Genomic DNA, 17,957 nt, shown 5'->3' on the forward strand with positions numbered 1-17,957 from the left:
TTTCGATTAAGTCGCTTCTTTACTTTTTGAACCATTTCTGCTGATATTACTGTTTTTCCGTCCAGTTCCTTGACGTCGGGCTACGCTACCAGTATCACGGTAACGAGCGATGGTACGAAACACAAAATATTTATTCACATAAATGCTGAAGTGCTCTGACGATAGGCACTTGTGGGTTTCCAGCCAAATATAAAGAAATCACACTATCACGCTTGAATCCCATCACGAATAACGTTTTTTTTTCAGGAAAATTCTCATCAAAATGCTTTTGTACGCTAGTAAAAAATATAAAGAGCTGTCACAGGAATAATTTTAACATCTGTCGGACGAGTGGCTTAGAAATGACAGCAGTCTGAAGTAGGTTGCAGTTTTTTCATTTCACGCTGTATATATGAAAGCTATAGATATATCTGGACCGATTTTAACCAAATTTGATGTACTTGCTTCTAGACTGAATTCGGTCGGATGTGCATAAATTCAGGTTATTTGGACTGATATTGGCCATTGGGTGCAAAATTAACCCGAAATCGGCTGATGATATGTATGGGAGCTATATTTAAATTTAAACCGATTCTCTCCAATTTCAATAGGGTTTGTCCTTGGGTCAAACAAGCATTGTTTAGAAAATTTCATATCAATCGGAGAATAAATGCGACCTGTACAAAAATACATGGATAGTAGGATGGACGGACTGACATGCATATATCGACTCAGAAAGAGATTCTATGAAGATCCTCAAATGTAATTATGGATCTATTTGGCTTCCGTCACCATGTTACTATCAAATGCACGCAGATATAAAAGAGGCCCAAACTCAAAAATATTTACGGGTATTTCTTTGGAGGCTACGAATAATTATATGAAAACGTGTGCTGGTATCTCAAAAAGCGGGAAGCCTGAACCTGCCTGGATTTTTTAAAAATGAGATATGAGATAAAAGTGGTTGGTTCCCAGGCTAAATGAAAGTAAAACTTCTATCCCGGTTAATGCAATGGTTTTGTTTTACATACTCCTCAAGAATACAGAAACGCAGCGGTTAAATTTTGGGTTCACAAAATAATTAGTGGGCGTTGTGACTCAATTAAAAAAAAACGTCCACATTTTTGATGCAGTTATATGTAAAATTGCACTTAAATGGTGTTTTTAAAGAAGTTTTTAGGTCCACAAAAGCCGAAATGCAGCTATCAACAATGCAGGTAAACAAAAATTATTGGAATTACTCGTAGCGTTGATAGACTTAAACAATCTCACACTTCCTCATAGTTATGTAATGTGTTATTTTGAGCTTTCAGCAATGAATTAAAGTTTCCTTCGCAATATAATGGTAATAATATTGTAGAGTTTTTGAGTTAAATATTCAATATTTTTTGATACAGTTGTTGACTGTAGAGCATTATTTTAGGATAATGAATTCAATATTTCACAATTCAGTCATAGTAATATTTTTCAACTGTAAATATTCAATATGTTTGCTTAGCCACATTTTAATTGCATTTAAGCAATAACCTCTCAGATAATTACATGGAATAAAACTTAAAATAAATACTTTTATGTGAACCAATAATTAATAACTTTTAATGGAGATACCAACCAGCAATGCAAAGTACGATTTATAGTTATAATTAAAAATCAAATGCTTAAATATTTGCACAACTATTTGTAATACAAAGTTATGGTTAGTTATAAATCATACATTTTAATGGGCATTTTCACACACACTTAGAAAAATACAATGACCTTAAATGTAAATGTATCAAGGAATTCGAACTATTTTCAGTCAAATCCAATATGGGTTTTTGGGAAATATCCACATTTTCCCCATATTTAATAAAGTTGTACAAAGGTATCCACTTCAACACAAGCATCGATTAAATCAATATTGACAATATAGATGGCGCTGTTTATAAAACTGTTAAGTAAATTAAAAGCTACAATTTTACAATGACGTTAACTAACCATGTCTTTGAAAAACACGTAAAAAAGCCGTAAGTTCGGCCGGACCGAACTTTGAATACCCTCCACCATTTGGTACAAATTTGGCAATTTTCAAAAAAATTAAAATCTAAATAAATAAAAATTCTGTTAAAATCTTATATATATATATATATATATTAGGGTCTATACGAAGTCGTGGACCTACATACGCAACTTTTGTCACAAGCCTTCACAGACAATTTTCTGTCACAGACTGTAATATCCATTACGAACTTCAAATACGAAATTTGAAACAATTCCGGTAAATAATGTCGCTAAAATCATCAAAATACCGAATATCAGCGGTACCGTTATATGGGGACTATACGAAGACGTGGACCTGCACAGACAATTTTCTGCCATAGACTGTAGTATTCATTACGAACTTCAAATACCAAATTTGAAACAATTTCGTTAAATAATTTTGCTAAAATCATTAAAATGCTGCATATCGGGAGGTACCGTTATATGGGGACTACACGAAGACGTGGACCTACATGGCCCATTTTCTGTTATAGGCTCTAGTATCCATTAAAAACTTCAAATACCAACTTTGAAACAATTCCGGTAAATAATTTTGCTAAAATCATTAAAATGCTGCATATCGGGAGATACCGTTATATGGGGGCTAAATGAAGATGTGGACCTACATGGCCCATTTTCGATACCAAAAGTCAACTCACTTCATTTCGTTCGGAAGCTAGAGTGATTTCCTCAGACGGATAGACGGACGGACATTGTTAAATCGACATAGAATTTTGTGCTGATCAAGAATATATATACTTTGTGGGTTCTAAAATGTATATTTCGAGGTGATACAAACGGAATGACAAATTTAATATACCCTCCATAATATGGTGGAGGGTATAATAATGAAATATTGTTTTTTGAAAATATAGACTATTATCAAGAATTCCGTCTCATTTTAGTCTGAATTGACAGGGACCTCAAATGATATTCTTTTCTTGTTGTCTTGAGATTTATATTGCTTACTTAAAACAACCATAGCATTTTTAATAAAAAATAAGAAATCTTCAAAAATAAAATTATTTCAATTGGTAGAAGACATAATAAAAGTGAAGAATCAATACATTAAACCGTTTTTTGTTCAGTGTACTTCACTTTCACAAAATCAGTGTAAAAGCGACTCATAGATGGCGTTATTTTTATTTTTTAAATATAGGTTATTATCAATAACACAGTCCCATTTTAGTCTGATTTTGAAGTTGAACTGTTATGTTTTTCATGGCTGGTAATTATTTTCATTGCATTTATGGTGCTTACTTGAAATATACATAGAATTTCTAAACAAAAGATTAACCCTTCAAAATGTATCTAAAGTTAATGAGAATTATTGCCCTTGTGATTCATAATTTAAAGAATTTATGTACCATCACTTTGATTTTTTGTTCGGTGTATTACGTGATAATCACTACCACCTTTGAACCCATTCATTTTATGGAATGTAGATTTGTTTGTCTGTTTGTGGCCATTACAAATTCCAATTGCTAATTGATATTTTCAATGCGAAAAAAGCGAGCAATTAATGGAATGTGCTACCTCATAAAGACAGCAGCAGCGGTTATTGAATACTTTTTTTTAAAACAATAACAGGTTTGCCACACAGTCGTCATAGAAACCACTTAAAAATTTGTTTGTAATTGAGAATTAAACCGCAATAACAGTTTCTAAATACAACGTTTAAAACTTGAAACAAAAAATAAAAAAATAAAAAAAAAAATCAATATAAACAAACAAACAAAACATTTAAGTTAGGTTAGGTTGGAAGAAATTATTTCGTTGAATGGCTCATGTTTGGACTAGAAACTGTAAATAATGTTAAGGGCTTGAAGAAGTCCATATGAAATTTTGAGTATTAAGGAACGAAAAAAATCTAATATTATATTTTAATAACTTAGATAACCAAGATCTAAATGTTTCATAAAGTGGTAAGAAATAAGACAAATACGGTTTTAAATAGATATCCAGGCATTGACAATGGTAAAATATCTGACAAAAATATGTTGGTTTAATATAGAAATAGAAGTGGACTAAAATCCTGCCAAACAAACTTCAATATATTTGTCCTATGTGGGGATGATGCTTGAAGGTGTAGGGCGCCGAGAGTTATAATTATTGAGAATTATAATTATTCAAAATGTTTACTCTATTTGGGGAAGGGACCATTAGGAGATGAAATACCCCATATTTACATTAAATTTGACTGAATTTATTTATCTTTGTGGGTAGGTACTAGAGGGAGTGGTCCGATATATCACATCTTCATACCAGATCTTGGGTTGATAAATATATTGACATGTGCGACATTTGAAGACAATCGGACTTTTATTTCACATTCGATTTAAACAAAATGTTAACTCTTTGTCAGGGAGATACTAAAGCAAGTGAGCCGATGATTTATTTTCCCGCCTGAGTGAGCTACACAAATATTACGATTTGCTAAGTTTGAACGAAATCTGACGATCTCTTCTTGTAATAATAATAATGATTTAAACGAGAAGTGGTCCGATTTGTACATCTCCGACTTCGGTTAAAGGTTGACAGATGTACCAACATAGTTCGCACTAGAAGTAAGACAGAAGAACGAAAGTGGCAAGATCAGAGCCAACATTTTCTCGTTCTTTCTCCCGAGTGAATCTTGCTAGCGAACGGCAGAGCTCGAAGAGTACGAATTTTATACAAAGTTCACTCCCACTTTTTTGTTTTAATTGGAAGAGCTCGAAATAAAATAAGAGTTTATTCTAAGAGTGAATAGAGTATAAGTAATGACAATTAGCATAAGTAAAGGATCGGTGATTTTTTTGTATCTTATCACACATTTACTCAATGCGTGGCATGGCTCAAAAAAATTGTTTTTTGAGTAAAAAATTTTTATTACTTCTACGAATCTAACTAATCTAATCCATACCTCAGAAATACTTGCTCGAATTCGCGAAGAAAGTAAAACTCGCTCGAATTCAAGGGGAAGGGCTCCTGGAAGTAGAAAAAATAAAGCATACTCTCTTTTTCGATGTCACTCAAATAAGAGCGAGCTGCTTTGCTCGTTGTCGAGTGGGAGTTAAAATATAATCGAATTTATGACAGAAACTAAAAAAGAACTCGGCAAGAGCGGGATCTGCTTGCATTTGTACAAATTCTAACTACAACTCGATAATGAGCAAAGTAGCTCGCTCACAATTGAGTGATGTTGAAAAAGAGAGTATGCTTGATTTTTCAACCCCCACGAGCGCTTCTCCTTTCGAATTCGAGCGAGTTTGATTCTCTACGCTGATTCGAGTGGTTATTTCCGAGGTATGGGTTAGATCAACTCGAAATGTCTAGGGTCTAAAATCCTTATTTCAATGAGCATGACATATACCCTCTGTAGCATGTATATGAATGAGGAAACAGCTTCGACCAGCTTTCGAAATCGGGGGTGTGACAGTAAACGAAGGGTTTGATCACTTTGCGTCGATATCGGTGGCAATATTAAAAACCTTTATTTCTGAACTGATAATAAAGAGTATTAACATGGGCCCTATTCAGAACGAACAATACTTCTACAATGTAGATCTCTCAGAACGAGTTCCACATTTCTCTTAGCGTTCTGACATTTCCGGTTAAAAAAGAGTACGATATAGTAAATAGAAAAAAAAGAAAAAAAAAAATAGAAGATTAAATATCAGCTTTGCAGGCGTCCTATGTTAAGCTGCAGGAGAACTATTTGGTAGGCCCGAGTGACCCACAATGAGTCTTACCTGTGGCCTGTGAATGTAGCAGCTGCTACACTTGTGCGAGACCCGCATCTTTAAAACTAAGACATATTATGTTGCAGATTACCAATTTTTAAACTTAAATAGCTTTAGATCAGTGGCGCCCAACAATGTGTGTTAGGCACATCAATTCGCATATCAGATCATTTCATGTATTAGTATTTATTTTGAATGATTTAAAAAATGAATTTTGTCTAGAATTATTAATGTATCATATTATTGGAATAAATAAAAGGGCTGGTGAGAGAGCTCCCATTCCAGAGCTGGGCTGATTTAGACACAATTACTTTGTCCCCTGCTGATTTTAGGCTTAATTCTACGTTGTGTGACAAAATCTAATTAATCATAAAACAAACAATGTGCTAACTTGATCCCCCTTCTTCCATTCTATTGTTTTATAAATAAATCAGAAAAAAATAGTTTTGTTTTTATTTTAAAATAATATAAACATTATTGTGTTGTTGTAGGTCAGTGCCATTATTTTATTGCTGCATTGATTACTAACTGTGTGGCTGGCTGGCTGACTGGCTGAGCTAGAACATCAACAAAAGTTTGAATTCTATTCATAGAATCGAAATGACTGGTGAATGGTTGAACGGACGATCGAACTAGTCGACGGACCGAATAACGGCGTGTGATACGGGAGAATCAGCAGTAGAAAAACAAATGTTCGCATTGGCCCACTTCATGATCAATGAATCGTGTTTTTTTATAAACATATCGCTACCGCTGTCGTTTATACAAACATACTTGCATAGCTAGATTTTATATACAATTAATAAAATTGTATTTAAATCTCAGTGTGGTTGATCGTTGTTGTTTCTTTTTTGTTTTTGCTTAATAGCTTTCGTTTAGAAAATAAACATCATAGCAATAACTGTAGAATATTGTTTTAAAAAAGCTTGTTTTTTGCTGACTACAGATTAATTTAAGAGAATAGCGGATTTATGAATGGAGGGGATGATCACGAAAAAAAAAAACACCAACTAATGATTCATGTTTCGTTCGGATGTGATGTCATTTTTTCATTCGTCAAAATGACGTTTTAAAAAACCTCATTCAGTTGCGGATGAGGGTTGTTTTTGTGTTTATATTTTCTGTATGTTAGGTCAGGTTTTTTTTTGTGAGTTTGGGGGGGGGGGTGGCCTATTCAGGCAAATATCAGTTCGAATAAAATGATATCGTGGAGCAGAAATACAACAGATCAGTGTCTCTCAGAGGTGAAACTGTGTATCAATAGCATTTTTTCTCTTTATATTGCGGAAGCAGAACCTAGGTGATTCGATAGCATAAACCAGAAATCTTAAAAAATTAAGTAAAAAGTAGCCCTTAAAAACTATATATAAAATTCAATAATTATTAATACATTAATTTTCGCACTCTCTCTCTCTCCTTAAAATATGAATCACAAATGAACTCATTTTCAATAAATAATAGCAAACAACATAAATATTTTTATGCAGATAACACAGAAAAGTAAACAAACAAAAATAAATTAAACAAAATGTATCAGATGAGTGGAAAACTTGTGCCACTTTACTTGAGTGTGTACACACAACTCAAGTAAAAATAACAAAATAATAATAAATTTAAAAAAAATTATTATACAATTATTTATTATCACATTTGAAGAAGACGCCACTGCCGGAGAAGAAGCGGAGGAAAATTGTGAAAACAAATATCGTTCACTTAACACAAATACGAGAGCATTTACAAACAATTTGGATAATATGTGCTAATTGAAAATAAGTATTATGGCCACTGCTCTGATTTGAGCTTGACCTTGAAAATGGTCAGATTTTGGCAGGCGTCAAGTTTAAAATTCAACTTGTTGTGATTGCATTCGAAGTGATAAAGATGAAATCATTTTTTAAAACGCAAGCCTGGTTTCAAGATATCTGCCTATGCCGTAAATATTAATATCCGTTTGACTGCACCATTCATATCTGGGTTTGAGGAATCTTCAGGCAAAATCAAATGTTTTTGTGAAACTTTTTTTTTTGTTTTTTAATACAACCTTCTATAACTGTATTTTAGGAATACCTGCACTAACAAATTTAAAGATTTGTTTCAATTTGTAAAAAAAATTGAAGCCCACTTTTCTGCCGAAAATTTTGTTTTGCTTCATTTTATTTGCTTTCATATTCATTGCACGGTGTTGTTGTTCTGGAAATGGGTAAAAATGTGCGAACTGTACTAAATGGTCGCTGATAATGTGTACGAAGGGAGGGATGTGAATAATATAGCTAAAATCATCAAAATACCGAATATAGGGAGGTACTGATATATGGTGCCTATTCGAAGACCTGAACCTGCATAGAAAATTTTCTGTCACAGGCTGTAGTACTCATTAAGAATTCTAAATACGAAATTTAAACAACAAAATGTCCCTAAAATCGTCAAAATATCGAATATCAGGGGGTACCGTTTTATGGGGGCTATACGATATCGTGGACCTATATAGACAATTCTCTCCTAGGGAGGTAAAGTACTCACAAAAAAACTTCTTGCGTAGAATTTCAGACAATTCCATTGAAAAATGTGACTAAAATCATCAAAATACCGAATGTCGGGGGGGCTACCGTTATATGGATAATATAAAATATTGTGGACCTATAAGGACAATCCACTTTCATGGAGAAAAGTACTCACAAAGAACTTCTTGTGTAGAATTTCAGGTAATTTCATTAAAATTTTTTCCCTGAAATCGTGAAAATACCGAATATTGGAAGGTACCGTTATATGGGGGCTATACAATATCGTGGACATTCGGGCATTTCTCTTCTAGGAGTTAAAATACTCAAGAAAATCATTGTGTGGATTTTCGGAAAATTTCATTGAAAAATTTGGTTACAATCATCAAAATACGGAATATCGGTAGGTACCGTTATATGGGGGATATACGATATCGTGAACCGATATAGGCAATCTTTGAACTTGGCCTGCCTGCAGACAAAAGACAGATCTGTGGAAAATTTTAGCTTCATATCTTAATTCGTTTTGACTCTAGCGTGATTACAACAGACGTACGGACGAACAGGGCTGCATCGTCTTCGAATTTAACTATGGTCCAAAATATATATACTTTTTGGGTCTAAATATATTATTTTGATGAGTTACAAAAGGAATGACGAACTTAATATACCCTCCATATTATGTATGGTGGAGGGTATAAAAATTTAAAATTTGATGTTTAATTACTGATGGTATCTGTGTTTGAAATGTGTCCTATATTTGTACGAAAAGTGCTAAATAGTTCCGAATTTGTTATTGGGCAAAGGGATAGAGATGAAATCCTGAAAGTTGATATTAAGGTTTGTGTTGGTATATGGGATTTCTCAATTTCATGGAGATGGTTTCGTAAATGTGTACTATATTCGTTTTAAAAGTATTATGTAGTTGGTATCTGGAATTGAGATGGAGGTGGTTTTGGGAATGTGTACTATAATTGTACAAAAAGTACTAAATGGTACTAAATTTGGATCACAGTTGGTTGTTAGAGAGATGTAGATTGGTTTGTATATGAGTACTAAATGTTACTAAATTTGGTATTGTTCGGAGGGATAAAAGAAAAATGAACGATTTTTAAGACTTTTGGAGTAAAAGGTAAACATTTTCCTATTATTTTTTCCACGATGACCATCAATTGTGGATTCGTCGACGTTCGCAGTAATTGGGCCTCTGTTACTCAACAACGTCTGTTTGTGGAAGGATTTAGGTTAGAAGGCTTTCATAATACAACTGGAGTAGGAATTGAAGCCAAACGAATTTTTGGTAAATGAGTTCTTGAAGATCCATTTTTTTATCAAAAAATTGTGTTTCATTTTTTGGTTCTTTGTCAGAATTGCTAAGTTAAGATCAGACAGAAGCATTGCAAAAATTTGGTGCGGTTTATGGACTGTTGGCTTCATTGGACCGTACTTTTTCAAAGATGTTGCGAATAGTAACGTAATTGTGAATGGTGAGCGTTACTGTAAAATGGTATCCAAATTGTTTTTAGGAAATTCAAGAGTTTGGTTTACATGGTATGTGGATTCAAGAAGAAGGTGTCAATTTTTAATATTTTTTTCACAAATTCGTTCTGACCGAATATAGATATTTATGTATTTACAACGTCGTCTTGAAAAAATATCGTGAACAATATATGGTAAGCTTAAAAGGATATTACTTATAAGGATATTTTTACAACGTCGTCCTGAACAGATATTGTGCATTTTTAGGCATATCCGGATTGTGTAAAAATGATAGATTTTTTAAGAATATTTTTCCCAAACTCGTTCTGACCAATAATCGTGGATTTTTGAGAATTTGGCCATCTTGAACAGAAATGGAGGATCATAAAGAATTGGAGAATCGTTCTGACCAACTACTGCAAGTTTTTAAAAATATTTTTCACAAATTCATCCCAACCAAAGATCGTGGACCTTAATGAATACCATTTACAAGGTCATTCCGACCAAAAATTGTGTATTTCTAAGGTTAATTTTTACAAGGTCAACCCGACTAAATGCCGGAATATTAAGGATTAATAACAAGATCGTCCTGGCAAAAGATCGCTGGCCATGGTGATGGTGTGGAGCGCCATAACAGCCGTTGGTCGCTCTCCGCTCGTATTAATCGACCGTGGTATCAGAATAAATGCCGAATATTATCGCGAAAATATTCTGGAGGGTGTATTAAAGCCCTGGGCACGCAAATATTTTGGCCACAGACCTTGGACATTCCAAGAGGACTCAGCACCATCGCACTCACCACGAGCCACGCAAGAATGGTTACAAAATGAGGTTTCTCGCTTTATTTCCAGCGCACAATGGCCACCAAAATCTCCGGATACCAATCCGTTGGATTATTGTGTCTGGAGTATTGTGGAAAGCAAGGTTGGCACTAAAAAATACCAAAGTGTCGATCACCTCAAGCAAACACTTCGCCGGGAATTGGCCAAAATACCGTAAAGCAACATTCGGGCAGTGTGTGACGGTTTCATTGGCCGTAATTCGTGTCAAGGGTGACCAATTCGAACAAATCTAAATTGGTTCCAAAATTTGATGCTATTTCCGACATTTTTTGCTTTCATTCAATAAAATTAAAAAAAAAAAATTAAAAATTATGGCGTTTGACTTTGTTGCAGTTTTTTTATCTCACCCTGTATATAAATATGTGTGCAGTTTCTCAAAAGAGTTCCTGGATATATAAAAATTTTGGATTTATGTTTACAAGGTCGTTCTGACAAAGAATCGTGGAATTTCAATTATAGATCGTGAATTTTTAAGAATATTTAGAATCGTGACATTTTTAGGATCGTCTTGATGAAAAATTATGGATTTGTCAATGGTACGAATTAAAATATTTCATCACATATAGTTATTTATTAAATGTATTTAAATGGTTTATGGCTGAGGGAATATCTGCGTCAAAAAAACGAGTGCTAATTTCGAACCTTTTTTAATTTTGTTTTAAACTGTATTTCTATTTCCACATAAAATGAGCACAGTTTAAGGTTAACCGATATAATAAAAAAAACACAATTTAATTTTTTATTAATAAATAAAAATTGATTTTATTTCAAAAAATATTTCCCAGAATTGTTTCGAAAATTTATGTCTCAATTTTCATTATTATTCTAAAAATATATTTTTTTCTATTAAAAACAACAATCCGCACTTACCTTAATACATTTGGATGTGACAATTTGTTAAGCAGTTGTACTTCTCTCAGCATATTTGGTCGATTGGCGCGCAATTGATTCATTTTTAAAACCATAACTTCACCCGTCGAACGATGAGTGACCTAAAAAAAAACAAAAAATAGAAATAGAAAATGAAAAATACGAAAATGTGTTCGGAGATAATTAGACAACGAATTGCCAAATTGGAATACAAAAACAAATAATTATGAGTAATTGTTTTATGAAAAATCATTTTGAAAAGTAAAAAAAAAAAAAAACAACAACAAAAACGAGTGTAAACTTCACACCACCAGCAATTGCCAATGTCGAGGTCATGTTGAACACAATGAAATACAATGCTTGTTAAAAACAAATAGAGAAAAATAAAATAAAAAAAAAATAAATATAATTTATGTGAACAGTGGAGGGAATGGTTAGCAATACAACACCTGAATATTTTTTAACATAGAAATGTGCAGAATTGTTTTGGTTGCTGATAAAACAAAGCACCGAATATTTAGAAAACAGTGAAAAAAACACCCAAAAACCCAAACAACAATTGTTTTTTATTTTTAAAAATTCAACAAAAGATATTTGAAAAAATACAATTAGCTAATAATTCATGTCCAAAATAACAACAATTATGAGTTCACCAAATCCATTCATTCATTATTTGCTCGCTCGCTCGGTCACAGACAACAACAACAAATTGTTCAAATGACCACAGTCAGACTTCATAAGTGAAAGTGTTAATGACATTGAGGTGCTAGCCTGCCAGCCAGCCAGTCTCAGACAGCCGGCAATCTAGCCATCCACCTTGCCAAGGAGTAATATGCCATACTCTCAGATACAGTGGCATTCCAAACAATTGAAAAAAATTGGCGATGATTATCATCAATTTGTTTTTGGAAAGGAAAAACAAAAAATATAAATTAAGCTATAATTATAATAAGATTGATTATTTAGATAAGGCAGACAAATCTATATTTCCCGGCCAAAACCCCCTAATATTTTGTCATCACCGAATTCTTAAGAAGGTTTTGGGCGTGGTTCTCCAAAAAAGATGATAATGTTTATACCCTCAGCCAAATGGCTAGTTATACCATCAGCCATGTGGTTTGGGAGAGTACATATCATTTGATACGAGCCTCATTGAAATAACGTTGTAGACCCTAGGTCTCTTTGGACCAAATCCGTTTCAGGAGATTTGGAATCGATATTGCGATGACCGTCCGTCCAAGGTCTGGTGTGAAAATGGAATGTATCGGTCCACTCCTTTTGGTACCTCCCACACAAAATGTCAAAATTTTCAAAGAAAATAATTTATTGCACATAAAAGTAATTAAGTGCTCGGTCAGGTGCGAAAATTGACAATATCGGAACACTTCATCCCTACAAAGAGTCAATATTTGGAATAATAACAACTCTTATTAAATGCCATGTAAGAGTCCGATTGTCTTCAAATTTCACACATCCCAATATTTTTTAACCCAAGGTCTGGTGCTAAGATGGAATACATAGGTCCACTCCTTCTGGTAACTCCCCCACATAAGGTTGAACTTTTCTAGAAAATATTTATATATTCTGCACAGAAAGAGAAGCAATAATCTGATATTGTTTCAACTTCACAAATCCTAATATTTGGCTCAGTTCTCGGTCAGGTTCAAAAATAGATAATATCGGTCCACTCCATCAAGTGCTTCCCTACAAAGGGTAAACATTTTGAATAATTATAACTCTTATAAAATTTGATGTAAAAATCCAATTGTCTTAAAATTTCACACATCCCAATATGTTTATTAACCCAAGATCTGGTGCTAAGATCGAATATATCGGCCCACTCCTTCTGGTACCTCCCCCACAGAAGGTCGAAATTTTGAATATCCATTGAGCTCATAAAACGCGAAATTAATATCCGATTCCATTTAGACTTGGTACATCTGAATATTTCTATCAACACAGGATCTGTTATAAAAACAGTAAAGATCGGAATTTCTTCTGGTACCTTCCCCACATTGGGTTTAAGATTTTGAAAAACAAAACGCCCAATGAAAGCGAAATAAGCATCCAAATCTCTTCAAATTTCACAAATCTCTTCAAATTTCTGCTAACACAACATCTATTGTGAAGATGATATACAGGGTGAGATAAAAAAACTGCAACAAAATCAAACGCCATAATTTTTACATTTTTTTTTTTTTTAAATTTCTAGAACGAAAGCAAAAAATTTCAGAAATAGCATCAAATTTTAGATTAAGTTTAGATTTGTTCGAATTGGTCATCTTTGGCACGAATTAAGGCCTTCAAACGGCCAATTAAACCCTCACACGCTGCCCGCATGTTGCTCTGCGGTATTTTGGCCCATTCCCGGCGAAGCGCTTGCTTGAGTTGATCGACACTTTAGTATTTTTTAGTGCCAATCTTGCTTTTCAAAATACTTCAGACACATAGTCCAACGGATTGATATCCAGAGATTTTTGTGGCCATTGTGCGCTGGAAATGAAGCGAGGAACCTCATTTTGTAACCATACATGGGTGGCGCGTGTTGAGTGCGAAGGTGCTGAGTCCTGTTGGAATGTCCAAGGTCTGCGGCCAAAATATTTGCGTGCCCAGGGCTTTAATACACCCTCCAGAATATTTTCGCGATAATATTCGGCATTTATTCTAATGCCACGGTTGATTAATACGAGCGGAGAGAGACCATCGGCTGCTATGGCGGCCAACACCATCACCATGGCCAACCGAAAGTGCACATTTTCAGCTGACCCCTTTGGCAAGTAAACACGATCGTTTTGTTTGTTTACAAACTGCTGGAAAACGAATGTTTTCTTTTCGGATAAAACCAAATTCGGCAGTTCACCACTTTCGGCCAAGCGAAGCAACTCTTTAGCTCCTTGAGTCTATTTCCTTTCCGTTGCGATGTAAGTTCTTGCACTTTTTGGAATTTCAATGGCTTTACCTCGAGCTCATTTTTCAATATTTGCCGAATGGAATATTGCGATATGTTCAGCTCATGAACCCTGCGACGCGGGTTTCGATCAAGTAGCTTCTTTACTTTTCGAGCCATTTTTGCTGATGTTGCTGTTTTTTTCCGTCCACTTCTTTAACGTCGGGCTACGCTACCAGTATCACGGTAACAAGCGATGGTGCGAGACACAAAAGATTTATTCACATTTAAATGCTGGAGTGCTCGAAAGTCACACTATCACGCTTGAATTCCATCCCGAATAACTTTTTTTCTGAAAAATTCTCACCTAAATGCTTTTGTACGCTTGTAAACAATATGTTGATCTTTCACTGGAATAATTTTAACAGCTGTCGGATGAGACAGGAGTTTGAAGTTGGTTGCAAATGACAGCAGTCTGAAGTTGGTTGCAGTTGTTTCATCTCACCCTGTACAAATATTTGTGCTAACACAAGATCTGTTATGAAGATAACATATACCTGCGAACTCGTTCTGGTACCACACCCACAAAGGCTCGCCATTTTCAATACTATTATCTGTCATAACTTGCGAAAGAAGTCAGCGATTTTTCTAAAAATTATCACATATCTCATATAAAGTGAAGGAAGTAACTAATATTGTCCAAACCTGGCACGTCACAATATTTTATCATATGTATTTAGGTCCGATATGAAATGGACCATATTGGCCCATTTTTTTGGAACCTACTCCTTAGAGGGTCAATGATATGAATAATCATAATAGATGTCAAAATATATTTAAATAATCGAACATTGGCTGAGGGTAAACGTCTGCCGGCAAAATCGAGTTATACTTTTTAACTTTTAATAAAACATAAGTTTTGTAATTTTTCTGAGATTATTAAGTAGAACAGTTTATATGAAACGGCACACCTTCACAAAATTAATTACACATTAACGGTGTTTTTAAAATTTTTCAAAATATAATTCCTTGAAATTCAAGTGAATGTATGAACATGAAATAAACATTACATTTTTAAAGCGAAAAAAATATGTATTCAGTCAATGGAATAATAAATTTTCGTTAAATGTTTAGACTTGTTGTCTGGACACGAACGAGTTACATGACACATACACAATGTTACAAACATGTGACTAAACAAACAATGAACATTGTGCAATAGTGAGTGCATCCATCCAGCCAGCCAATGAATTGGGGGTCAAGAGTTGCAAAAAAAAAAAAATAAAATAAAAAAAACTATAAAAATCAGTAACAAAAACTGAAAATGACCTTAGGCTGAAATCATAAATATTTTGGTGGTCATAATGGATATATGACTATGTTTTTCACTGGAATAACAAACACACCTATATTTCGTCGGACATTGTTTGTTTTGATGATGACAACATTCACTTGTATGCAATTTTGTTAAAAAAAAACTATGAGAAAAAACTCCACTTGAACTTTCTAATAAATAAACTTTTTGTGTGAAAAATGTTTGTTATATTTTTTAATATAAAAAATTAAAAAAAACAAAGATTTTTAACGAAATAACAATGGCCTGATGTAATGTAATATCATATTCCATATGGATCCAGCATGCATTCAAATTTTAGAGGAGGAGAGTCTGATGTGGCAAATGACGATGTCGTGATTGTATGATAGTGGTTAATAGCAAAGCGATTTTACAGTCTACTGAACAATTATCCATTTCTCGCATTGAGTAAAATATACACTGTAAGAAAATATTCGTTGCAAAAATGTTTAAGTTAGACGTGCTAACTTATAATATTGACCATTGGAATACTTTAATTGTAGCCAAATTTATTGAAAATTTTGGGTTTCTGCTGTTTGAGAAATAAAGAGAAATCTGACTGAACCACAGGCTATTTCGTAAAAACAAGTAAAAAAGAAGCCAAGTTAGGCGGAGCCGAACTTTTTATACCCTCCAACATTCCGAAGGAACTTGAAAATTTAAAAAAAATCTGTCGAAAAATACAGCCCAAGTAAAAACCTTTATATGGGAGCTAAACTAAGACGTGGTGCTGGATAAGTAATCCGTCATAGGCTGTAGTATCGATTCCGAACTTCAAATACGAAATTCGAAACAATTCCGGTGAATAGTGTCTCTAATATCATCAAAATACCGCATAATGGAAGGTACTGGGCTATACTAAAACATGGACCCGCATAGCAAATTTTCCGTCATAGGCTGTAGTGATCATTGCGAACTTCAAAACGAAATTTGATGCAATTCCAGAGAATAATGTTGCAAAAATCTTGGAAATACCAAATATCTCAGGGTAGCGTTATATGGGTGCTATACTACAACGAAGACCTATATAGACAATTCTTTTTCATGGGGTTAAGTACTCAGAGAGAACATCTTGTGTGGATTTTCAGACAATTCCGTTGAAAAATGCGGGTAAAATCATCAAAATACCGAATATCGGGTGGTACCGTTATATGTGGGCCATTCAATATCGTGGTCCTATATGGCCAATCTTTTAACATGACCTGCCTGCACACAAAAGACTGATCTGTGAAAATTTTAGCTTCCTATCTTAATTCGTTTGATGGACGAACAGGGCTAAATAGCTGTTAAAATTATTCCAGTGGCAGCCCATTATATTGTTTACAAGTGTACAAAAGTATTTTGGTGAGACGCCAAGGAAGTGAACGGAAGAAAACATCAACATCAGCAGAAATGGTTCGAAAAGTAAAGAAACGACTTGAACGAATCCCGCGTCGCAGTGGCCGAAAAATGTCTCGTGAGCTGAACATATCGCAATATTCCATTCGGCAAATATTGAAAAATGAGCTCGGGGTAAAGCCAGAACTTACACCGCAACAGAAAGAAAATATACTCAAACGTGCTAAAGAGTTGCTTCGCTTGGCCGAAAGTGTTGAACTGCCGAATTTGGTTTTCTCCGATGAGAAAGCATTCGTGGTCCAGCAGTTCGTAAACAAAAAAAAAAAACTTGTTTACTAGCCAAAGAGGTCAGCTGAAAATATGAGAACTCAAGTGCCGGCTATGGTGATGCTGTGGGCCGTCATAACAACCGATGGGCGTTCTCCGCTCATATTGATCGACCGTTGCATCGGAATAAATACCGAATATTATCGCGAAAATATTCTGGAGGGTGTATTAAAGCCTTGGGCACGCAAACATTGTGGCGGCAGACTTTGGGCATTCCAACAGGAGTCAGCAAGCGCCACCCAAGAATGGTTGCAAAATGAGGTTCCTCGCTTAATTTCCAGCGCACAACGGTCACCAACATCTCCGTATACCAATACGTTAGATTATTGCGTCTGGAGTATTTTGAAAAACGTTTGAAGGCCATAATTCATGCCAAAGTCGATCAATTCGAACAAATCTAAACTTATTCTAAAATTTAATGCTATTTCCGACATTTTTTGCTTTCATTTAATAAAATGAAAAAATATGTAAAACTTATGGCGTTTGACTTTGTTGCAGCTTTTTTATCTCACCATGTTTTTTTTTTTTTGACAAATTTGCACATTTTTCCGAATTTGCTGCAAAATTTTCTTAAAATGTCATTGGGCAATAGTCAATTCGAGGTATGACTAATTTTCAAGCGCAGTTGATATTATTCAG

The 17,957-nt window shown here is 34.3% G+C and overlaps 1 protein-coding gene across 1 annotated transcript in view; it reads right to left on the reverse strand.

The window, feature by feature from the left end:
- Positions 1-17,957, reverse strand: part of LOC101891812 (probable serine/threonine-protein kinase roco5) — a 350,337-nt gene that overhangs the window by 98,239 nt on the left and 234,141 nt on the right. The window contains exon 3 of the mRNA XM_059126805.1: positions 11,413-11,534. Coding sequence (XP_058982788.1) covers positions 11,413-11,534 — 122 coding nt within the window. The remainder of the gene's footprint in view (positions 1-11,412; positions 11,535-17,957) is intronic.

This window comes from Musca domestica, unplaced genomic scaffold (assembly GCF_030504385.1).
Source record: "Musca domestica strain aabys unplaced genomic scaffold, Musca_domestica.polishedcontigs.V.1.1 4, whole genome shotgun sequence".
NCBI lineage: Eukaryota > Metazoa > Arthropoda > Insecta > Diptera > Muscidae > Musca > Musca domestica.